The following is a 25797-nucleotide window of genomic DNA, read 5'->3' as shown; positions in this document are numbered from 1 at the left end:
GTTTTTTTTTACTGTGAGCCGTCACTCCGCTGATTTTTTGCTTTGCTTTTAAAATTTGAGTTACGAGCTTCTATTTACTGGCAGGCATAGCCAAGGACAGCAATTTGGGGGCTCGTGTCAGTGTCACCATAGCTGAAGAAGACAAGAGTGGATGTAAATAGCATTGGCAGCGCTAGCATTAGCAGTGCACTAGCTAGTCACCGGGAAAGATTTTCCACACGTCAGCAAAACATACGCACATTATAACCATCTAATTCATCTTATTTATTATGTATTGTGTAAAACTATGACAGGAACAACATCAAATTAAAAGCACAGAATGAATACCGAGCCACCATTCACCAACCAGTACCTACCTGGACTTTTTTAGAGAGGTGCACCACGCAAATATACACATTAGCACTCGATAAGGTCATCAAATCTCACATTCCCACATGGTATCAGCATTTGGAACCAAATATGAGGTGAAATAAAAAAGGGAAAGATACAGTATAGTGGTAGTCGTAGTACTGGACAACGTGTGACAAAGGATCATCAAAAAAAGTGGGACAAAACGTTGCTTTCATTAAGCATGCAAAAAGTGTAGGATTTCTAACTGTATATTATTTTTTAATAAAATAATGGCCAATATTTCCAAAAATGATATCCCTTTACGTCAGGTGTCTCAAACTCGCGGCCCGCGGGCCATTTGCGGCCCACCAAATTGTATCTTGCGGCCCGTGACTGGACATCAAAAGTAGTGTAACTGCAGCCCGCAACATCCGGGCAAACTCAGTGTTACAAGTAAACACCAACACTGAAGTAACAGTGGTGATATCACATGGATGTATTGTGAATTGCGTCGTATCGTGAGGTACCCTGACATTGCCAGCCCGACTCCCAATACTTGATGCGGCCCAGCCTCACCCAGACTCTACCTCCACTGGCCCCCAGTGAAATTGAGTTTGAGACCCCTGCTTTACATCAAACTTGATGTAGTTATCGTTGTAGTTGCGTTTACCACAAAGAGATTTACGTCCCAACTTCCATCCATCCATGCTGAATGCTGGAGCCAATCCCGGCTGACTTCGGGCGAGGGGTGGGACAGCCAACCATTCACACTCACATTTACACTCATTAACAATTGAGAGTCGCCAATTAACCTAACATGCATATTTTTTTGGGAATGTGCCCGAGTACCCGGAGAAAACCCACACGAGTACGGGGAGAAGACAAAAGAAGACAAAAGATAAGACAAAAGATATTTGTGATTAACTGTGATTAATTACTTGTTAACTATGGATAAAATGTGATGAACTGCAATGAAATATTTTAATCGATCGACAGCCCTAGCTGTAAACAATGAATAATGGGAGTGTAAAGGTGATTATAGGGGTGTTATTTCAAGTCTACAGGGCTCTAATCACGTTAAAAAAACATATTTCGAAAGCCCTGAACAGGTTTTCTATGCTCTAACTACAAAAATGTTCCATTCATAAAGACTGAATGCTAGTTAATTGAGTCAGGTAAATTCCGATTAACATCAACAATATCATGTTTTGAACGATCATCATCTCATATCCAGGAGATTCTAGCGCTCATACTCATAGCTCTTACAAAGGCTCGGAGGAGGACAAGAGCAGAGGGCTGGCCATTGAACTCGTCAATCTTCCCAAATGAGCATCACTTCATCAAATTGTTACATTTGGTTTTGTTCGCAGCAGGATTTGACGCAGGAAAACAAGCGAGCTGCTGCGCCTGCTTTGGGCCGACTGTTGAAGATAATCTGTGTCATTCCAGCCAGCGAACGCAAACATTGTTGCATGAGTGGCGGTGATAAGGTGTGTGTGTGTGTGTGTGTGTGTTTGGAGTGTGGGAAGACTTGGGTGGGGTGTTTCGAGGCGAGTGCGGGGGGAGCAGACGCCGTGTCCAGCACCAAAACCGCCTCCCAAAATAAACGCCGTCCATGCGTCGCCGCGTCTGTCCGGGGGCAGACCTGCAGGCTCCCGGCTCTCCGAGCGAGGAGTCTGGGGCCAGGCGGCCTATCACAGGAACAGCATGTCATCGGCTTCATCACTCCCCTAATGGCTCTCCTCAAGACCAGAGACATGGCAGACGGTGTGGTACCCCAGCAAGGCGGCAGTTTACCCAGACAAACATGGACACACAAACACTCCCTGCCTCTCCCAGGCACCACTGAAAGGAGCCAGAGGCCTGCTTATGAAAACATGGAGGGGTGCTAGAGATAATGTCTCGCTGTACCTCTGGACCCCAGCCAGACTGGCCTCTTATGCTGAGGGAGAACAAAGCTCTGGAACACTGGCCAGCTAAAATATTCATTCTTTACTTTTAACAATACTAACAACTTGTTAATGAGGACATTTCAATTGCATAGCATGCATATACTGAACTACAGTGCTTCAAGGGGCCCTATCCTGCTCATTTCAAGCTCTTTTTAAATTCATGTTTGATACCAGAGGGGCCTTTTAGCAAGTTTGTTTTAATAAAATTCTTCATAAATATCAAATTGTGCACAGCATAAATCTGCGTTCTTTTTCTCTTAACCGACATTATCGGATTTGGCAGCCTCCTCCCTGACCACACCTACACGATTGCCATTAATCAGGGGTCCCCTGAAGGAAAACGACAACATAAAGATGTTAAAATAAAGATAAAAATAAAATGAAAATGCGATAGGAGTAAAAAAAACAAAACAATAAATACAATTCATGATGAACTCATTCAGCACCAAAGACGTGCTTATACTTTGGTACAAACCCGAGCGGCCAATCCCAGCAACGTATTTATTTGTCTTTTACGTTTTTTTGCGCGAGGCAAAAAGAGGTGATGATGCAACTCTCCACACATGCATTTCACTTCAGAGCACTTTTAAGTCATAAAAACGGCCACAAGGTGACAGAAGTGTATTTGAAGAGATCATGTGAATGGAAGACTCACGCATGACAGGAAGGAGGAAATGAGACGTGGAGGAGTGTAGCGCGCAGAAGGTTACGCAATGTAGGGAAATTTGAACGCATGCGCACGCGCGCACACGCATGCACACACATAGTTCAGTTCCAAATGTGAAAATTGTAACTAGTTCATGGTGTTATATCCATCCATCCATTTTCTATACCGCTTCTTTCTCATTAGGGTCGCGGGGGCATGCTGGAGCCTATCCCAGCTGGCTTCGGGCGACAGGCGGGGTACACCCTGGACCGGTCGCCAGCCAATCACAGGGCACATATAGACAAACAACCATTCACACTCACATTCATACCTATGGGCAATTTAGAGTCGTCAATTAACCTCACCTGCATGTTTTTGGAATGTGGGAGGAAGCCGGAGTACCCGGAGAAAACCCACGCGCACACGGGGAGAACATGCAAACTCCACACAGAAATGCCCAGGGGATCCCGATCTCCAAGCTGTTACTGTGTTGGCCAACGTGCTAACCACTAGACCACCGTGCGGCCATGGCCTTTTTTGTGTTGTTTATGTCGGTATGGTTGTTTAGATGTTCGAGCTGTCACAAAAGCAAAACATATTTGTGTCAAAGTGAAAGCGATGCTTGAAATGAAAAGTGAATTTCCGCAAAATAAAATGTCTTACTCATAAAACAAATATTACTGTATACCAATATACCACTGTATATTGTTAAACCAGTGCCTAAACTAAGCACTATCATCAGTCTTTTGTGCAGCTCCTGTATTGGATCGTATCATACTGTCTTAATTGTGGTTAAAGCAGGTGTATCAAATATTGCATGTGCCAAGTGTCCAAATCCATTGTATACTCTGACTGATAAAGCAACTCAAAGTCCAGCTAAAAGATTGCAAAGGCAGACCAGGTCAAGAGGTGAAGCGCTTTCCTTGTCCGAGCTGAGCCTCCACCCATCCTCGTCTGCTGGACTTGTGGCACCAGAGAGGGTGTAATCCAGGTTCGCTCTGCCCTCTCACTCACAGTTCAGCTCTAATGCTCCACCAAGCCTTTGAAAATGTACGCAGCCACCCTTTCAATGAATTTCCATGCATGTTTTTTTTTTTTTCTTCTTAAACGCGCCACATATTTATTTTTCTTCCTCCCTCTGACTCTCACGCTCGCCACTGGAGCAAGGCGAGACACTATGGCTGCACCGGTTAGCTCATTAATCACTCTTCCCCTCTCCCACTTCAGTGAAAAACACACTCACTAATTCAGTGGAAAGCGCTTCAGGACAAAACGCACGACTTTCCTGGAAATTAAGCTTGGATTGAGACTTCCATCATTTGTCTAATGGTGTGAGATGGAGAGTGGGCAGGGGTGTCCAAACCATTGTAAAAAAGCAAAAAAAGGACTACATATATAATATTTAAAGACAAAACTTAGTTTTAATATGCATTATTAATATCAACATTTCAGCTTCTCTTTACATTTGGGCTTTTTCCTCCGTTTTTCAAGCTACAAGCTGTGGGCCACAAATGGCCGCACTTGGGACGGAAGTTAAACAGAAGTTATCTGATACCTTTTGCAGAAGAGTGCCATTAGATAGCGCCGTGCTCATTATACGATTCATTTGAAAATTTGGGCATCAAGTATTCCCAAACCACTTCTTCAGCTGATTAACAAGCATGGTGGAGCGATTTTATTTTATTTTTTAACATTTTATTTTTATTTTAGCGGGGTTTGGGGTTTTTTCCTCGCTCCCATTTCTCTTTTTTGCGTGTTGAAGGTCTACTTAAAACCTCCTTGAGATCCAACAGTGGCAAAATGTACATTCTCGCAATTCTTCAACTGGTCTTAGAATTTTGATCAGGAGTGTACACAGACACACAATTCTGTATGTAACATGTAAGAAAACCAATGCAATGATTTGGGAATGCTAAATAAACACAAGGTGCACAATGCACCTGCTCTACACATTTCGGATGTGTCAGTGACTGATTTCAGTAGCTGCCCCAAAGCTTTAATTATTTTGTTGGACAGGACTAAATGGTCCTTTAGTCAAATAAATAAATAAAAGGTCATCAGTGAGCGACCACAGCCATTAGTTATGCCAATGGCGCCGCTGTCCACATGACTCCAGCCAGTCCAGCATCAGTAGAGACCGGCTCAATCACACTGGGTTGCCTTCCTCTTCCTTTGTTTTCATCCTGTTTCCTTCCTGGTTTTCTTAGATAGCGTTCCTCCGCGTGGAAGTCTAAACAGTACAGTACTGTGAAAGTATTTGTACTGTATGTACAAATATCGCGTCTGAAAAGCACCAGGCTTTGGAGGGGACGCTGGAGCAATGAACACCAGGATGCGGGGCTTGAATCAGACATCTCCATCAATAAAAGAGTGGAATAAGCTACAATGCGCCAGGAAAACAATTATGTCTGTTCTCTATTCATAATATGACATGCAGTACAAAGCATACAGGTACTACAAATGCCTCTTATTCATTGTAAATTGTAGTAGAGGTGCAACCATACAAAAGATTCACGGTTCAGTGGTTCTCAACAGTTGGGTTGGGACCCAAAAGTGGGTCGCGGATCCATACTGGGTGGTCGCAGACAGCAAGTCAACAATTACATAAAAATGTCATATACAACTGACTTAGTTTGAAGTACAACTGAGCAATGTTTTAGTCATCTTCCTCTTTTATATTTGCACATTGCAGAGTCAGTGGCGATATTTCATTCTTATGCATTATTTGTATGCATGCATTTATCATGTTATTCCTCCTTTGCGTGACAAAATGCCTTAATAAATTCTTCTAAAATGCACTTTGGACACGTAATTATGTGTTTTAATGTTTCAAAAAGTGACAGGTTATTTTAAAAATTTGCTCTGCTTGGTTTGACGGAAATGAAAGAATACAAAATGTAAATAAATACATAAGTGAAGGCATAAATAAATGAATAAAAAAATATAAATAAAATAAAAGTGACAACTAAAAGTGTAAAAAAAAAAACCAAAAAACAATAAAAATCACTTAAATAAATTTTTTTTTTAAAAATGTAATGATTTAAATAAGTGTACAAAATAATAAAATAAATGTAAAATGAAAAATGACTTTAATAAAAGTGTAAAAATAATAATATAAAATATAATATAAAATATAATATAAATATAATATAAAATGATATAAAATATAATATAAAATGACTAATAAAACCAAAAATAATGCAAATAAAAAAATTAAATGATTTAAATACGAGTAAAAAATAAAAAACTTAAAAATGACTTAAATAAAAGTGTAAAAAAAATACAAAGAAATAATTCAAATGACTTAAATAAAAACAAACAAATAATAAAAACTGAAAACTTAAATAATTTAAGTGAAGTGTAAAAACAAATTTAAAACATTTAAATTAAAAAGTGACTTAATTAAAAGTGTAAAAAAAAGACTAAAAATAACTTGAATAAAAACACAAAAAATAATACAAATTTAAAAATAAAATGATTTCAATAAGTGTAAAAAAGAATTTACAAAAGATATAAATGAAAATTACTTGAATAAAAGTGGATTGTGACTTAATGACCATTGGAAAATGCGGGTCCCATTTGAGAACCCCCGTTTAGTGTCCCGGTTCAATATTTTGAGACAAAATGAAATGTTTCCTACCTTTTTTTAACTTATAACGTATATCATTGAAATTACCAACATTTGTTACAAGTCAAAAGTAGAGTTGTCAAAAAGCCCTGTGACGGCCTTCAGTCATGAGGGACGCCCCCTGCAATATCTCCACCTAGCCAGCTGCCGTTTGACGCCCCTGCACCACCTGACTGACATGATGCGCATGCATTAATTACGCTAAAACTTTTCGCGCCATTAATTAAATAAATTAGTTACCGCCATTGCGCGGTCTTTTTGACAGCCCTAATTAAGATGCATTTCACATTGTTTTCTGCATGTCAATTGTAATTTTAAAACCATGAAAACATATTTTGTGTTAACGTTGAGATTTACATTATTTCTTATGGGAAAAGTTGATTGGGTTAGAGTCGGACCTTCTGGAAGGAATGAATGACGCTAACCAAGGTTCCACTGTAAATGCTGATTTGGTAATATGTCTTTAAAGCACACGCAAAAGTTTCCTTTTAAGGAAATGATGAGCGAGCTGGGAGTGCTGCCAAGCAAGACTGAAGTCTGAAGCTGGAGCTTTGTATGTCCAAAGGAAGATCATTGAATGGAACTCACAAGTAAGCGCCATCTCTTGGTGTTGCACGTTTAAAAATAAACATTATTATTATTATTATTATTATTGTTGAGAGTCTGGTGCTGATGGTTTGGGTCAGTGTGCTCCAGCGTCAAAACAAGGTGGAAGTGGAGCAGAGCTGATGAAGTTGAAGGAGCCAACACCCACACACTTGCCAAACATACTCTCTGATTCGTGTTTACACAGCGTTGAAGGGAACACACTCTGCATAGCTTGTAATTGCTTGGGATTCTCTCTCCCGTCTTCAAAGACCAGGGTTAAAGGTCAAAAGCTCCACCACCGGTGCCCAAATGCCCCCCAATTTCCTGTTATGTCTGGCGTTGGGGGTCCAAAGCCATGGAGAATGTGAAGGTCACTTTTCTGGTGGACAACTACAAGTTCATATTTTGCAGGCACTTGCATGCAAAAGGATCTGCAGCAAGCCTTAAAAAATGGAATGCGTGTTCACCCTCCTTATTTCATCTTGTCAGGACTTTTTCAAGAGTTTTTTTTAACCGCCATCCTCTTTGCTCTTCTCTCCAGCTTCAACCAAGCCAAGGACTCTCAAAAGCTATAAATCAGGCCTTTCCATACTTTTTCCAACGAAAATTCAAGGAAGAGGGGGCCACTCCGATATATTTTGTACTTTAAAGATGCTAAAACCAATATGCAAAAAGAACAAAATAGTTTACGATGTTTACGACCTTCCAAAATACATGTGTTAGCATTATTACAGCTCTACAGACATGAAATAACACCCCTACAGTGACTTTTACACTCATATTACCCAATATATTAGATATAATAATAGAAAATATGACACCTTACACATAAATAAAATAAGCGATAAGTGAATTTTTCCCATGTAGGATTCCTTCTTCATAAATGGAATGTAGTCGTAGTTAAAGCAATTAGCGTAGCATTATTAGAGCCCTCTAGACATGAAATAACACCCCTATAGTCACCTTTGCACTCATATTACTTTACAAACTACCCAATCTAGTCGATTTAATAATAGAAAATATGACATCTTAGACATAAATGAGATGGTAATTGGTAAGTGAATTTCCGCAAAGTAGGATTCCTTCCTTATAAATGGAATATTTTGGTAGTTAGAGCATTGAAAACCTGTTTACGGCCTTCTAAACAAGTTCCATACAAGTTTTAGCATTCTTAGGGCCTTCTGGGCGTGAAATAACACCCCTATAGTCACTTGTACACTCCTATTACCCGATATAGTAGATAAAGTAATAGAAAATATGAAACATTAACACACATATTAGAATTTTACCTCTAAATTAGTCACACGTGTTGCATATTACATATTTTAATGACATTTTTGACTTGCTGTCTGCGACCCACCCAGAATAGATCTGCGACCCACTTTTGGGGCCCCGACCCACCAGTTGAGAACCGCTGATTTAGCTATTTAGATATGGGTGCATCCAGTTTTTATGTTTTTTGCCATTTGTAAGGGGGTCTTGGACGTAACCCCAGCTAACAGTTCTGCTATAACCAAAGGCCAAAAAAACCCTGTAAAAAGCTATCGGACGAAAATGGCCCCCGGGGCCGCATTTTGGACATCCTGGTTGTAAATGATCTCAATGTTTGCATTGCACTGCACAAAATAGAAAGTGGGTGGAAAGGCACGAACTTTACGCACATACTTGTTATTGAAGGCTACACTAGCGAGATATGAAATAAGGTGTAATTTAAAAAATACATAAAATATTGTATTCTTTTTTACACTTTTAAGTCATCTCAATTATTTTTTTAGTTATATTATTTTTATGCTTTAAATTTATTTTTATGATTTTTTTTTACACTTTTAAGGCACCTTTTTTCTTTATTTTGAATTACTTTTTTTTTAAACTGAAGTCACTGTTATTTTAAATTTTTCTCTTTTTTTTTTACCATTTTAAGTATTTTTAGTGTCATTTTAATTTGTATTCATTTCTTACTTTAAAAAAATTAAGTCATTTTTATTTTTCATTTTTTTTTATTATTTAAGTAATTTTTATTACTATTTTTTTTTTGCACTTTTAAGTCATTTTGCCAATAAAAAAAAAAATAGTGGATTTTTTTGGTTACGTCTTGAACGTAACCCCAGCAAATAGCGGGGATTTGCTCTAAACCCAGGGTCAAAAAATAAAACTGTAAAAAAAAGAAAAAAGAAAAAAGAAAAATGCCACCGTTGCACTTTGGACACCCCTGCAGTAAATGAGCTCTGCAAAAAATGGAAAGTGGGCGAAAAAGCACGAACTTTACGTACATACTTGTTATTAAAGGCTCCACTAGTGAGGTATGAAATCATGTTCAATTTTTTAAAAAATGAAATTAAACTACAGTATATGTTGGTCATTTTTGAGGGGGTGGGGTGCCATGCGAGTGAGTGGCCCCAGGGCTCAATTCCACCCAAACATGGTCCCTCTCAAAGCCCACATCTGGGATTGGCCTTGACAAGTGGATGGCGAGCTGCTCTAATTTGAGTGACTTTGTTTACAAGCCTCTAACAGAAACAGCATAGCACCACACGGCAGCCGGTGGAAAACTATAGAACCTCAGCTAAAATAAAAATATTTGCAATGGGCCGTATGGAACATACAAACTATTGTTGGGGTTTCGTTTTTTATGAGGAGTTATGACTCCTCAAAGCAACTGGAAGGAGTGCAACAGGAGGAAGCAGTTTGTTGAGTTGAGTAACTACAGATGTAATGACATGAGAAATCTGTAATTATACTGACGACAGATCACATCCACCAGCCGACTCCCTCTGGGATGACTGGATACTTCATCTTCCCGTAATCCTCCCATGGCAAATGATGTATTACATTTGTACATTCAGCATGTACAGTATGCACATACATCATTTGGCCATGTTTCCACTCTCTAGCCCCAATGTCCATATTTATGGGGCGTCTGTTTTGGGGTTACAAAATGCATGATACAGAAAAAACTTTTACATTTTTGTGTGAATGCACTCACACCTATAAAATTCCACACCAATTTTCATCTCCACCATTTTTTTGTCCTCCAACTCCTCCCTCATTTTTCAACCAATTCAAACCAAGCATCAAATCATTCAGCTCATTCTGGACTACCCATCCATCCATTTTCGATGCTGCTTATTCTAATTAGGGTCGCAGGGGTATGCTGGAGCCAATCCCAGCTGACTTCGGGCAAGAGGAGGGGTACACCCTGGACTGGTTGCCAACCAATCATTCACACTCACATTCAGACCTATGGACAATTTAGAGTCTCATTCTGGGCTAGTTAGCTACTGTATCTATTCAGGTTTTTTTTTTTTTTAAATCTCGGATTTTCCAAAAATTCCACAAATGCTCTAGCATATCAGGTGTTAGCATGCTAATGTTAGCATAGTAGATTTTTTTTTTCATTTTTAGAAGTAGAACTCATAGAACCACTTTATGCTAACATTAGCATGTTGACATGCTAACATTAATGTACTAGCAGTTTTACCCATTTTCATAGGTTGACACTTATATAAACACTATAACACGCTATTATGCCAGGCGCTGACATGTTAAAATTAGCATGTTGGCATCGTTAGCATGCTAACATTAGGATAGTAGCATTTTTTTGCCGTTTTTATCAGTAGAACTCACAGAAACACTGTGCTCTCATGCTAGGATATCATTCATACATCAATTTTAAATTTCAGCACATTTTCACGCCATTTCAGCGCAGCTTCTGCTTCAACACTTTCTTTTTTTTCCCCTTCATCTCTTCATTCAGCACACACACACACACACGTATACACATACCATGTTCAGGTCCATGTGCTTACATTTTTACATTTACAGAGATTATACTGTTTATCATCATTATCATCATGACACTAAGGGGATGTCCAAAGTTTTTTTCTTTTTGGCCCGCAACACATTCTAAAAATGGAATTTAACAAGAAAACTAAAAAAAAAAAAAAAAAAAAAAGGCCAAATCAACAATAATTTAACAAACATAAAGTCAAATTAAGAGAAAAAAGCTGTAATTCACAATAAAAGCCATAACTTTAGAAGAATAATGTCGTGATAACGTTGAAATATTAAAGAAAATAAATCAAACAAAAAATTTGGTTGCAGAAAAAGTTATGTTACAAGATAAAGTCAAAATATGGGAATAAAGTCATATTTACGAAAGGAAAATTTACAAGAGGAATATCTGGGAAAATAAATAAAAATAAACAGCGGAAATGAAAAAAAAAACAGCTGTAATTTTACAAGAATTAAGTCAAAATATGAGGAAAAATGTCATTTTAGTTTCATGGAGTTGAAATATCCAAATCAAATGTGTAAATCTTGTAATATTATTAGAAACAAACAAAATGAATAAAGCTGTAATTTTTTTGAAAATTGGGTTGGAGAAACCAGTTTTAATATTAATAAATATAAATTCAAAATATTATGTGAATACTGTACAGTCCTAATACATTAAATTTAAAAAAAAATTTAATGGAAAAAAAAGTTAGAATGTTAAGAGAATAAAGTCAAAATATTATGGGAATAAAGACATAATTATAGAAGAAAAAGTTGAAATAGTTGGAAAATAAATGAAAAAAAAACAAGCAGAAATTGAAAAAAATAATTCTAATTTGTGACAGTAAAATCAAAATAGTATGAGGAAAAATGTAATTTTAGTTATATGGAGTTGAAATATCAAAGAAAAAATGTGTTAGATTTTATAAGTCATAAATTTATGAGAAACAAAATAAAGTTTGGAAAATTAGGTGGCGGAAAAAAAGTTTTATTATTACGACAATAAAGTCAAATATTATGGGAATAAAGTCCTAATTACAAAAGAAGAAAATGTACAAAACAAAGTTGAAATAGTTGGAAATTATTTTATTTATTTATTTGTGATATGGAATTGAAATATTAAAGAAAAAATGTGTTATCTTTTAAAAGTCATAATATTATGAGAAATAAACAAAAGAAAATAAAATTGTAAATTCTGGAAAATTAGGTTGGGGAAAAAAGATCAACTATTACGAGAATAAAGTCAAAATATTATGGGAATAAAGTCATAATTAAGAGAAGAAAACGTACAAGAATAAAGTTGAAATAGTTGGAAAATAAATTTAAAAAGAAATGGAAAACAGCAGTAATTTTGCATGCGTTAAGTCAAAATGAGGAAAAATGTAATTTTAGTTGTTGAAATAATTTAAACTAAATCGACTCAAAATCTGAGTGTTAACTGTACAATATTATATATTTAATACTGTACGCTGAAAACATTACAGTACCAATAAGAAAAACTCCCGTGAAAAGCTCGAAAGAAAATAAGAGTAGCGCGGCTGTCAGCAATGGACAAAAAGGATGTTTCATCTCAAACACCGAATCCAGCTTTGGTCCATCAGTCAGTATCAGTGAAGTGAATCGATGTGTCAATATGACATTGGAAGATTAAATCACAAACATTACTTATCAGTTAATTCATTAAAAGGCCAATTGGTTGAAGTTGTAAAAGAAAAAAGGGATAGAAGAATCAGAGACTCCCAAGCCGTAAGACTGTTGTGGACTGAGAAGACGTTTAATTAAAAAGATAATAAATCCCATCCCTGCAGCATGATATGACTTTTCACTCAGTGTGGTCAATATTGGATGGATGTCTAGTCAAGTCAAATGTGTCAAATACGACACTGATAACTTCACATGAGGTCAGATTTGTCTGAAAGGAGGATCGCTTAGGGAATTCAGGAAGAAACGAAAGGTGGTAAATGAGATGGTTTGTGTCAATGATCTGGATCGTGTTTCATTCAATAACAAAATGACTTCCACGGAATAACTTAATGAGTCTAGTTATTTGATTCCGTGTATAAAAATACTGCCCCGTCTGTTGTGCGCCATCAGAATCTCCTCATCTGTCGACGCTCTTGTCTTCTCTGCTTCTTCTCGTTCACTTCCTCCGGTGCCGACGCGGTCTCCGCCGAGAACCAGGGGCCCAGAATGTTCACCCAGAGCAGGTGAAAAGCACGAGCCGGGGCCTGACGTAAAAACACAAGACAGGATCGAGTCTTTTTCCATCCATCCATCCATCCATTTTCTATGCCGCTTATCCTCATTAGGGTCGATGGGGTATGCTGGAGCCTATCCTAGCTGACTTTGGGCGAGAGGCGGGGTACAGCCTGGACTGGTCGCCAGTCAACCGCAAGGCACATATAGACAAACAACCATTCACACTCTCATTCATGGATCGAGTCTTTTTAAAGGAAAAAAAAACCCAACATTCATCTGCAGCACATTCTATGCGGCTCTTACCAGCAGCCAGAGATACCAGAAATATGAAGAGATGGAGCTGAGCACTTGGACGATGGCTGTGAGAAGAATGACATCCTTAAGGTGCCTGACAGACAAAAAAACAAAAAACAAAACATGAATGTGGATACAGTAATCCTTTCTTTATGGGTTCCAGACCCCGACGTGATAAGTGAATTTCCGCAAAGCAGGATTCTTTATTGGGGCGCATGATAATTAATAATCGGACAATTGGCATAAAAAATGGATGGATGGATGGCGCTGCAATGCTGCCTCTGTGCACTACAGAGAGCCAGAGGGAGGCTGACATCATTGCAGCACCGCGGCAGGCACCAATGAATGCTTTGCTTGGATGCAGTGCATTATGGGAAAATATTAAAATAGTTTCTTTTTTCCATTTTAAACTTATATCGGTACTTGATTATATATTTCTTAGCTATAGCTTCTGAGTGTTAAGTTGCTGTGTGATGAGTTTAGTGTTCTTTGTGTGTTACGTGTTATATTGTGTATTGACCTGCCATTTCCAATAGGTTGACAAGCTTGTCGTGAGTTCACTGATAGCTTGTGATTGGCTCCTGCCAAAGAAAGAGTTACCGTTTCCTCACCAACTACCGAGCGGCAAAGTATTTAAACGATTAGTAGTAGTTCTGAAGTAAAAGAGATGTCACTATAACATTATGTCATTATAACTTACTTTAGATGAGGGGGAAAAAAACCCCATTGAGCACACAAAAAAATCTTATTAGCCACCTAAAGCGCCAGCACCGTGACGTTGGAAAAGTGCAAAAGGTTTGCCAGAGGCCTCCGTGGGGTCACACCGGCTGCTCGGTACGTGTGCCCAAATACAGTGCACCTTGCTGGGCCACGCCAGGTGGCTCCTCCCGCTCTATACCCTGGTTCTCCTGATAGTAGTGATGTGGTAGTAGTAATGTCATGATATTTGATTAGGACAAATCAACAGGTACAGTTGGTCAAATCCTAATTTGTTCCGGTCCTTCTTACCTCCAGCCGTGCACACACTACAGTTAAATGTACATTTTTAAAAAGTAGATATAAAAAAAGTTATCATTATCGGCACAGCCAGAACACCTTCGAGTGCATCTTCTGAATGCCTTATATAGTGTTTTATATTTGTTGTGCGTATATATTGTGTATATATATTGTGTTTTAGTTAATTTGTATGCTTGAAAATGCTTAATTCAGGCAAAAAATATGTGAAATATGCATATTTTTAGTAGTTATAGGCTGTAGTCAACCACGAAACAGCATGATTTATTTCATTTTTATTTATTTTTTTTAAGCCCAAGAGTAAAGCTGTGAAATTCGAAGCGCAAAGTGGCATAAAGTATGGTGTAAGATCCAATATAACAACTATATCTCAATGTCAATTAAAAGTTTGAAAAAATAATATAAATTAATACAAATACAATTGTTTAAATAATAAAATAAATGACTTAAAGGCATAAAAATAATACAAAATAAAAATTTTAAGTGTAGATAAATAAATAAATAAATAAATAAAAGTAACTGAATAAAAATAATAATAAATTTCAAAATACATAAATAAATAAAAGTCTTAAGCCAAAGTGTAAAAATAGACATAACTATATCTCAATGTTAATTAAAAGTGTGAAAAAATAAACAAACATAAATGATGTAAAAGCATCAAAATAGAAATGAAAATAAAACCATGACTTCAATAAAAATAAAAAGTAAAATAACTGAATATAATAAACAATTAAAAACAATAAATAAAAATGAAGAGCAAAAGTCTAAAAATAATAGAATATAAAAACTATATCTCAATGTCAATTAAAAGTGAGAAAAAAATAATGCAAATTAATACAAATAAAAAGGACAAATTAAACTGTTTAAATAATAATAAAAATAAATGACTTAAAAGAAAAAAATCATTGAAATAAAAATTTTAAATAACTTAAATAAGTGTAAAAAAATAAAATAGATAAAAAATAGCTGAATAAAATAATGATAGACTTTAAAATAAATAAATAAGTAAATAAATAATTAAATGACAAATAAAAGTGTAAAAAATATATAAATAAAAATAACTTCAAATAATAAAGAAAGCCTTAAAAAAATAAATAAAAATGACTTGCATAAAAGTGTAAAAATAATACACATAAATAACAATTTTATATCTGAATGTCGCACTACTCATTTTTTCCAAAATTGCAACTCATATTAATACAATTCAGGACTGTACATGCAAACACAACGTACCAATTCTTACAAGATGAATTTCTATTATTAATAGAGGTGTGATTACTTACTCTGCCATTCCCTGCTCCATGTTTAAGTCTATCCCTCCATCTAGAAGACTTCCATCTTCAGCAAACACCGGTTTGGCCATGGAGGACATGGAGCGGTAGCTCCCCGCATACACTGCGAGCACTAACGCCAGTAACAGCTACACGGAGGAAGGCAGAACACCTGGGTTGGTGGTCGGGATGCGAGGTCAACTTTTTACAGGACATTTTACCTTCAAATCCGCACAACACTCACCCATGTCCAAAAGGTAGATGAATTGTAAAAGATGAAAAGATTTACAACAGCATATATAGCCTGTGAAAGAGTTCAATATTGTACATTTAGACCTTTCCTTTAAACGACAAATGGATGGAAGCAAGACATGCTTACATTAGCACCAAGGATAACCCTTGTGTAGAACTTTAAGGTCGCCTCATTCTCCTCGAGAATCTGCTTCTTTCCTTTAGTTCCAACTTTAACTTTGGGCTGCAAGGAGAGAACACAAAAACTGTTACGTTAAAATATGCAACCTGTAGATCTCAAGTGAATGAAAAACCTGTTTGTTTTCCATTGCATACTCAGCAGACATGTTATTACTTCTCAAGGGACAATACTACAGAGCAGCGGTTCTCAACTGGTGGGTCAGGACCGAAAAGTGGGTCGCGGATCCGTTCTGGGTGGGTTGCAGGCAGCAAGTCAGAAATTAAATGAAAATATGTAATATACAACTCATGTCCCACTTATTTTGAAGTCAAATTGAGCAATATTTTATTAATTGTTAATATTTTATTTCTTTGACAAAATGCCGTAATAAATTACTCTAAAATGCACTTTGGAGATGCTATTATGTGTTTCAAAAGATGGCAGATTTAAAAAAAAAACAAAACAAAACAAATCAACTTGCTTGGCTTGACTTAACAGTACACAAAATATAAATAAGCATATGAAGGCACGAATAAACGAATATTTAAGAAAATGACTTAAATAAAAGTATTTTAAAAAATACCAACAAATTAAATACAAATTAAATAAAAATGATTTAAAAGTGCAAAAAATAGTAATAAAAATGACTAAATATAAACATAAAAAATAAAGTGACTTGAATAAAAATGGAAAAAAATTAAATTACTTAAAAGCATAAAAATAAAAATAAATAAATACAAATAAAAGATGTAAATAAAAGTCTATAAAAAACAAAAATAACTTAAAAGTGTAAAAAATAAAAATGAAATGAAGATAACTTAACTTATTAACTTAATAAAAAAAACACAAAATAAAATAGCTTACCCAAAAGCAAAAAAATTTAAATTAAAAAAGTTATTAAAATAAATACAAAAATAAAATGCTTTAAAACAAATTAAAAATAAAGACAATATTTCAAAATTTATATAAAAAAATAACTTAAAAGCATAAAAATAATAGACCCAAAGTAAGTTAAAAAAATATAAATAAATAAAAACATAATAAATAAAGATGACTTAAGTAAAAGCGTAAAAATAATAGAAATAAACAAAAAATGACTTAAATAAAAGTGTAAATAATACAAATTTAAAAAATACAAATGACTGAAATAAAAGTGGGTCGCGACTTAATGACCATTGGAAAAAGTACCCGGTATGTCCCAGGTTGAGACCATTTGAGAACTCCTGCAAAAGAGATGAAACTTGAATATAACTTAATCAGTGTTCAGCTTGGAAAATTGCTCAAATGTCACTTTTGTGATAGACTGATTGGAAATTAGAGCTAGATTAATTTAGATAGTTTAAAAGTACCAAACCAAAAACATTTCCTCGCATTTGGAAACAAATCTTCTTGTGAAGAGTTTGATCAATCAGATTGATCACGGTATCGTATGTAGCTATGCTTCCCATAGGACAAATTAATTTAAAAAACAGTGATTTTTGTGATGATTGCTTGGTCCAAAAGTGGAAAGGCGACAGTGACACGACAAAGTGCAAGCATGTTGTGTGTGAAAGCTCACCGCCATTAGCAAACAGGTAAATACTTTGGGTCGCTTCCACCGCGTCCTCTGTCACGCTTGAAACACACCTTCTCTTCGTTTATGTTATTACATCCAAAAACTCATAGACAAAAATCGTTGGGGTATCATTTCTTGTGACACATCAGCGTTCAGCGATGTCTCTGGGTCTGGATGGAAGCAAGACTTCCGGCGCACGAAATATACGTCAAGACAGTGTCTGACGTGAGAAATTTGGCCAAAGTGCGCTCTCCAGTGGCCATTTTTATTACTACAGTAATGAATTCACAACATAGACCGCTTACCGAAGCTATAAGTAAAACGTTAGTAGTTTCAGTAAGTACACGTATTTGACTGTTTTAGTCATCTTACATTCCCAATTGCTAACCAATACATTACGAACCTGTAGTCTATTAAGGTAACAACAGAATATGTTCAAGTAGCCTACAATTGGTGAGTGGCTAGCTTTATTTCCCTTCTCGGCTACCGTAGGAACACCAACACAATTGTCAACCTTAGCTTCTTCATGCCTACCTCACAAGCGTCTTGTGAACAGGTCAAGTAGGCAGCGAGCCTCCCTCTTCGCATTTTAGTGAGCGATATGGAATACCTACTTCAGGTCAAAATAGGTGCTTTAATTGGTTTGTTGCTACTAACTCTTTTCTTCGGATTCATCCCGGCTCGAGTGAAGTGGTTCAGGCACACAGACGGGACAGGTTGGTGGAATCGTGTTATTCATTTGAAGGCTGTTGTTTTTTTAATAATTAATGTTATTATTACTATTACTACACTGGCCGATTATAAAATGACATACAGCTTAATTTGCAGCCTTAACTGCCGATCTTGATAGCGTGAAAGTGGACGCAGGTAAGGAGGTAGAAATTGTATGGGTAAGTACTGTGAATTGAGTTTGGTTAAAGGAGCAGTGGCGCTCGTGAGTCACGTGGTAGGGTAAACTGGAAGACTGTTAAGTGCCAATGATTTTATCACCTAGAAACAATGAGCCTGTGTTGACATTGATTAGACTACAAACACCCAATAAATTGATCAAAAACACTCACCGACAAGTACTGTAAGTCGATGCAAATATCAATAGTATCGACAGTAAGAGGAGTGTCAGTATCTGGTCAATGATGTTCAGTTGCCTATTTTGTTTATTCTTACCAATCTGTTTTTTGTGTTCATCTTGTTAAAATGTTGACATTATTTGTTATTAACATGGAATACTTTGCGTATTTCGACACAGAAGAGCAATAATAACTTTATTTTTGCGCAAACAATAATATGTAGTAAGAGGGACTAATAGTATTATTTTATAGATACTGTCACATTGTCTTGTATTTTTTATTTAATTTCATTTATTGACATGCACCTGGATATATTGCTCATAAATACGTTTGTTGATTAAAAATATTTGTATTGGGTTGCTTAGGTAAAAGTCACATCATCATCTTAAAAATGTCATTAAAAAAAGTATCAACAGTGTCAGATCGATGCAAACATTTGCTGTATCGCCCACCCAGATTGGAAATACAAAAGTACATTTCATGGAAACGTTGTCATGTATAGCAGCATTATTAGCGATGTGTAGACAAAGCTCATTTTCACGCTGGTCTGGGCTCACATGACAAGCATGTATTCTATCGCCTAAAGGTTTCATGTTTTTTTTAAATACAAGGCTGCCTGGATTGTGAGCTTTGTCCTGGCAGAAGTGGAACTGAAAGTATCACTTCTCTCTCAGAGTCCATATCAGTGCCGGTCATCTTCACCCGCACATATTTCCCCATCAATTATTAACATAAAAGTTAATGTGAAAAATATTCTTTCATGTAAAATGCATGTAAAGTGGTGTGGAAAAGTGTTTGCACGCTTAGATCATCAAAGAAATTAATCAGTGACAACACAACTGAACACAAAATGCAGTTTTTAAATGAAACTTTTGATTATTAAGGGACAAAAAAAATCCAAACCTACATGGCCCTGTGTGAAAAAGTGATTGCCCCCCTCGTTAAAACATAACTTAACTGAGATTAACTGTGATCGATCAGAAAAGGTTGTAAATCCATTTCTAAAGCTTTGGGACTCCAGCGAACCACAGTGAGAGCCATTATCCACAAATGGTGAAAACATGGAACAGTGGCGAACCTTCACAGGAGTGGCCGACCAAGCAAAAATGATGCAAAGCGCACAGCAATGACACATCCAAGAGGTCACAAAAGACCCCACAACAACATTCAAAGAACTGCAGGCGTCACTTGCCTCAGTTAAGGTCAGTGTTCATGACTCCAGTATAAGAAAGACACTGAGCAAAAACGGCCTGCATGGCAGAGTTCCAAGACTCAACAAAAAGAAGAAGAAACAAAGAAAAGAAACAAAAAGAACATAAAGGCTCATCTCAATTTCACCAGAAAACATCTTGATGATCCCCAAGACCTTTGAGAAAATACTCTGTGGTCTGACGAGACAAAAGTTGAACTTTTTGCAAGGTGTGTGTCCCATTACATCTGGTGTAAAAGTAACGCGGCATTTCAGAAAAAGAACATCATACCAACAGTAAAATATGGTGGTGGTAGTGTGATGGTCTGGGGCTGTTTTGCTGCTTCAGGACCTGAAAGACTTGCTGTGATAAATGGAACCATGAATTCTGCTGAAAGAGAATGTCCGGCCATCTGTTGGTGACCTCAAGCTGAAACCAACTTGGATTCTGCAGGACAATGATCCAAAACACACCAGCATGACCTTAAAAAGATGCTTTATTTACAGTAAATGATGATCTGAAACATTTAAGTGTGACAAACATGCAAAAAAAAAAAAGAAATCAGGAAGGGGGCAAAGACTTTTTCATACCTCTTGTGAGATCTTCATTTTATTTTACATTTTCAGAGACCCACCGCACAGTTCTGAGTCTGATCAGTTGCTTCGCCGGCGGCGTTTTCCTGGCAGCGTGTTTGCTGGATATCATTCCTGATTACCTGTCGGACATCAACAGCGTGCTGGATGCCAGGAAGTTGGAGGTAAACTTGAATTTGCACGTCCTGTCTGCCTTGCAGCATTGTGATTCACTGATTTTGTCAAATTGACAAAGCGTTTACATTCATTGATTTGTGATGGCTCGCCAAGACATTTGATAGATTTGACGTTACCTTGGGTGAGCAGGCGTCTCCAGCTCACACAGTCTTGGCAGTGAGCGGGGGGGCCTCCTCCAGCGTCACGTCGATCTGCTGGAGGTCTCGGTCGACAACATCGAACCAGCGAGTATGCGGTCGGCCGCAAGCACGTTTCCAGCCAGTTGCTGGCGAATCAAACTCCATAATGACTCGAGTGTTTAGTGTTCACGTTTAAAAATAAAAAATTAAAATAAAAAATTTGCTTGGCTTGACTTGAACGTATACAAAATGTAAATGTAAAATAAAAAACATATGAAGGCATGAATACAAAAATAAAAATGACAAAATTTGTAAAAAAAAAAAAAAAAAATTCAAATGAAATTCAAATAAAAGGTAAAAAATATGAATACAAAAGCCAAATAACAATGACTTAAATAAAAACAAAAAATAACAAAATAATTTCAAAATAATAACTTACATGAAAGCAAAAAAATGTCTTAAAAACTGTAAAAAAAAAAGCAATTAAATAAATACAAATAAAAATGCCAAAAAGCAAGAAAGTAATAAAAATTATTAAATATAAAAATGACAAATAAGAACGTTAAAAAATAATAATGACAAAAGTGGAAAAGAAAATAAAAATGACTTAAATAATGCAAAAACAATAAATAAAAATGACTTCAATGAAAGCGTACAAATAATAGAAATAAATACAAATTAAAAATGACTTAAGTGTAAAAAAAAATATATATATAATGACAAAAGTGTAAAAGAAAATAAAAATGACTTAAAAGTGTAAAAAATACAAAAAAATGACAAAAGTGTAAAAGACAATAAAATAAATAATAAAAATAACTTAAGTGTAAAAATAATAGTAAATAAAAATACAAATAAAAGCGTAATAATAATAATATAAATACACATTAAAAATGACTTAAAAGCGTAAAATAATACAAATAAATAAAAATAATTAAAAAATTGTAAAAGAAAATTAAACATAAAAATGACTTAAATAAAAGTGTAAAAAATAATACAAATAAAGAAATTTAAAAAAAAACTGACTTCAATGAAAGTGGGTCGCAACTTGTGGAAAATGTGGGTCCCAGGTTGAGACCATTTGAGAACCCCTGGTCTAGACTACACAAGGCAGGTGGGCATAATCTCTCATTTTTTGTGTCACACAGATCAACTTCCCCCTTCCGGAGTTCATAATGGCTGCCGGCTTCTTCACAGTCCTCATATTGGAACGGATGGTTCTGAACTGTCGGGAGGCCAGAAGGACTCTTGCGAGTGAGAGGGCCCCGCTTATCCAGGACAGCAGGAATAGCCACGGCCACGGCCACATCCACGGCGCCGCCACGGGTCCGGATCTGGAGAGCAGCGGCCACCATGTCCACGTTGACTTTCAGGCCCACTCACCTTTTCGCTCCTTCATGCTCTTCCTCTCTTTGTCGCTTCACTCTGTTTTCGAGGGGCTCGCTATTGGCCTGCAGAACACTGACTCAAAGGTAAGAAAAGAGGATACTAAGGCACGTCTCACACGTTCTCTTACTTCTGTTTTACAATAGAGCCACTTCATTTGCAGAGTTGGAACATTAACCCCCCTCCTCCCTAGCAAATAGTGAATTGGGAAAAAACCCAAATAATGGAGGCACCCATAAAAATGCTTGTTTTGATATTCTAAACCCTATAATATGCCTCTCACGCTAAGATAGAAAGGAATGCCACACTGAGTGTTAACTTTTCCAAAAACAAAAACACAGCAGCAGTGGCGGCAGCTCCGATATGTAGCGTTACCTTTTGGTAGCGGCCTGAGGCGTTGTGAGCGAGTGTGTGGTGAAGCTGGTCGTTAGCGGGCTAGTAGCTAGCCGGTGTGGTGTGGCGTGGTGTCACTACATCAAGTAACGTAGTTCTTTGGTGTGACAATGTTAACAACAAAAATGATATGCAGGTCACATTATGTAAATGAGGCGTTGTTGGCGCTTTTTGGAAGCTTTTTCAGATGGCTTTATAGGCGGAATAGGTGCATCCCATTACGTGCATCCTTAGCTGCCTCTTTTGATCTCTTCGTATATCTTTTACAACGCACAGAAAAGCGAAAGACACGTGTGGTCAAAAATTCCCCAAAAAAGTGCACTTTTCCTTTAAATATGCTGGGAAATTCCAGAAAATACATCTACACTCAAAACATGTGAGTTCCACTTAAATGACATGATGTCTTTGAACGCAACCCCTCCTTGCACATAGTAACACGGTTAAAGCCATGTTTCAAAAGACAACCTCTTCAGTAGCGGCCATTTTGGACAATTTTGACTGATCTGTCAAGGCACACAGAATATTGTGTTCTCGTCTTTCAACAAAAAAAACAACATTTTTTTCTGTTCTTCAGTAATCAGCAGTACAACATAGGTAAGTTTCAGGAAAATATCACTTCCTGACTAAAAAAGGGGAGAAAACCAGCGTTTTGTGAAAAGATACATTTCAAGCATAACTTTCACTTTGATACAATATTAATATTAATATTTTTTGCTTTTGTGACAGCAATCACTTTTCCACACAGGGCCATGTAGCTTTGGATTTTTTTCCTCCCTTAATAATAAAAAGTTTCATTTAAAAACTGCATTTTGTTCAGCTGTGTGTCATTGGCTGATATTTACATTTGTTTGATGATCGGAAACATTCAAGTGTGACAAACATGTAAAAAAACCAAATAGTGATTAATCCTTATTCATTAATTTGAAAACTGTGATTAATTAGATTACAATTTTTAATCATTTGACATCCTTGAACAATCTGCTGAATTGTGAATATGCGGGGATCCAAGACTACAGGAAGGGGCTTTCTAGCTGCAGGTCTCAAATGCTTTCACAAGAAAGGAACCCTGTGGTCATAAGACTTAAATGTGTGTCATGTGGTCATAAGACCCACTGTGTCCAGCCTCAGCGTACATGGAATGTATAGCCTCCACCTACATTTCATGTACTCTGTGTTCTAGAAGTAATGACATGCGACGTGCGTGTGTGTGTGCGTGCGCGTACAGAAACGGGTCTCGATGAAAGGAATGAGCACCTCACCTTGTTAGATGTGATGGTAAAGCTTATATGTGCCCCGCCAGGTGCTGGAAATCTGCATCGCAATCCTCGTCCACAAGAGCATCATCGTCTTCAGCCTGTCAGTGAAGCTGGTCCAGAGTGCAATTCGTCCGCTGTGGTTGGCCGCGTACATCGGGGTGTTCGCCATGATGTCACCTTTGGGCATCGCCATCGGCATCAGCGTGATGGAGGCCCAGCTGGAGGCCGGCACGCTGATCCAGTCCATCCTGGAGGGGCTCGCCGCGGGCACGTTCATCTACATCACCTTCCTGGAGATCCTCCCGCATGAGCTCAACTCCCCCGGGAAGCAGCTCCTCAAGGTGCTGTTCATCCTGCTGGGCTTCAGCATTATGGCCGCCCTCACCTTTCTGGGCTGAGGTGTCCGCATGACGACGACGACAACATTTTCACCGCAGGTCCTGACTTTCATATCTGTTTTTTTTAAAGGAACACAATAAGAATGCTTGACGTTTTACAACATTCAATGTACTTTTTAAGATATTCAGTCAATGATTTGTAAATATAACTTATTTTTGGAACATTTTATGAGAAGGAGCGTTGTGAGGCACGGGCATGACCTCCCATCAGCGTGAGAAGTAGGTACTGTTGCCGTCACTAATCACTGACCCCATGACTTTTCATTTGAGCTGACATTTTTAATACAGTGCCTTTTTACATGTACCTTCAATAATATGAATTGCCTCCATGAGTATTATAAGTATTATGATGAATGCAATCAAGAGAAAATATGGGATTTTTTTTTCTTTGTACTGTTTGCACTTTTCTAATAAAGCATCAGTGAGTGTCTGAGGAAGTATTGTATCATTATCTTTCTGCTTTTCCCTTCTGGGGTCGCCACAGCGAATCAATTGCCTCCATCTAACCCTGTCTTCTGCATCCTCTTCTCTCACACCAACTACCTTCATGTCCTCGTTCACCACATCCATAAACCTCCTCTTTGGTCTTCCTCTAGGCCTCCTGCCTGGCAGTTCCAAACTCAGCATCCTTCTACCTACAGTATATATTCCCTATCTCTCCTCTGGACATGTCCAAACCATCTCAGTCTGGCCTCTCTGACTTTATCTCCAAAACCTCTAACATGTGCTGTCCCTCTGATGTACTCATTCCTGGTCCTATCCTTCCTGGTCACTCCCAGAGAGAACCTCAGCATCTTCATCTCTGCTACCTCCAGCTCTGTCTCCTGTCTTTTCCTCATGGACACTGTCTCTAGACCAAACAACATCGCTGGTCTAACCACAGTTTTGTACACCTTTCCTTTCATTTTAGCTGGAACTCTTCTATCACACATCACACCTGACACTTTTCTCCACCCGTGCCATCCTGCCTTCACGCTTCTTCACCTCTTTTCCACACTCTCCATTGCTCTGGACTGTTGACCCTAAGTACTTCAAATCCTCCACCTTCTTGATCTCTTCTCCCACACATGTACTCTGTCTTACTGCGGCTAACCTTCATTCCTCTCCTTTCCAGAGCAAACCTCCACCTCTCTAGCTTCTCCTCCACCTGTTCCCTGCAGATCACAATGTCATCTGCAAACATCATAGTCCATGGAGATTCCTGTCTAACCTCGTCTGTCAGTCTGTCCATCACCATAGCGAACAAGAAGGGGCTCAGAGCTGATCCCTGATGCAGTCCCACCTCCACCTTGAACTCCTCTGTCACACCTACAGCACACCTCCCCACTGTCTTCCAGTCCTCATACATGTCCTGCACCGCTCTAACATACTTCTCTGCCACTCCAGACTTCCTCATACAATAGCACAGTTCCTCTCTGGGCACCCTGTCATAAGCTTTCTCCACATCTACAAAAACACAATGCAGCTCCGTCTGGCCTTCTCTGTACTTCTCTATCAACGTCCTCAAAGCAAATACTGCGTCTGTAGTACTCTTTTTTGGCATGAAACCATACTGCTG

The 25797-nt window shown here is 37.4% G+C and overlaps 2 protein-coding genes across 4 annotated transcripts; one reads left to right on the top strand and one right to left on the bottom strand.

Annotated features, from left to right (window-relative positions):
- Positions 1-11432: 11432 nt before the first annotated feature.
- tmem208 (transmembrane protein 208) lies at positions 11433-17849 on the bottom strand. Of its 3 annotated transcripts, XM_054770972.1 has the most exons (6): positions 17667-17849; positions 16076-16171; positions 15941-16000; positions 15709-15845; positions 13421-13505; positions 11439-13146 (listed from the first exon to the last, which is right to left on the bottom strand). In XM_054770972.1, exons 1-6 carry the CDS (start codon positions 17670-17672, stop codon positions 13009-13011), a joined length of 522 nt encoding a protein of 173 aa, XP_054626947.1. In that variant the 5' UTR covers positions 17673-17849; the 3' UTR covers positions 11439-13008. The 3 variants fall into 3 exon arrangements, with proteins under 3 accessions (XP_054626948.1, XP_054626949.1, XP_054626947.1); XM_054770973.1 differs by lacking the exon at positions 15941-16000 and having other exon boundaries at positions 11433-13146; XM_054770974.1 differs by lacking the exons at positions 16076-16171; positions 17667-17849 and having other exon boundaries at positions 11433-13146; positions 15918-15994.
- A 129-nt stretch (positions 17850-17978) lies between these two features.
- slc39a1 (solute carrier family 39 member 1) lies at positions 17979-25200 on the top strand. Its single transcript, XM_054771888.1, has 4 exons — positions 17979-18379; positions 20547-20677; positions 21955-22278; positions 23886-25200. The coding sequence occupies exons 1-4, from the start codon at positions 18265-18267 to the stop codon at positions 24237-24239; spliced, it is 924 nt and encodes a 307-aa protein (XP_054627863.1). The 5' UTR covers positions 17979-18264; the 3' UTR covers positions 24240-25200.
- Positions 25201-25797: the final 597 nt, after the last annotated feature.

The sequence above is a fragment of the Dunckerocampus dactyliophorus genome, chromosome 3 (assembly GCF_027744805.1).
Source record: "Dunckerocampus dactyliophorus isolate RoL2022-P2 chromosome 3, RoL_Ddac_1.1, whole genome shotgun sequence".
Classification (NCBI taxonomy): domain Eukaryota; kingdom Metazoa; phylum Chordata; class Actinopteri; order Syngnathiformes; family Syngnathidae; genus Dunckerocampus; species Dunckerocampus dactyliophorus.
Note: the sequence above shows the minus strand (reverse complement) of the source record. Positions and strands in the feature narration are given on the sequence as shown.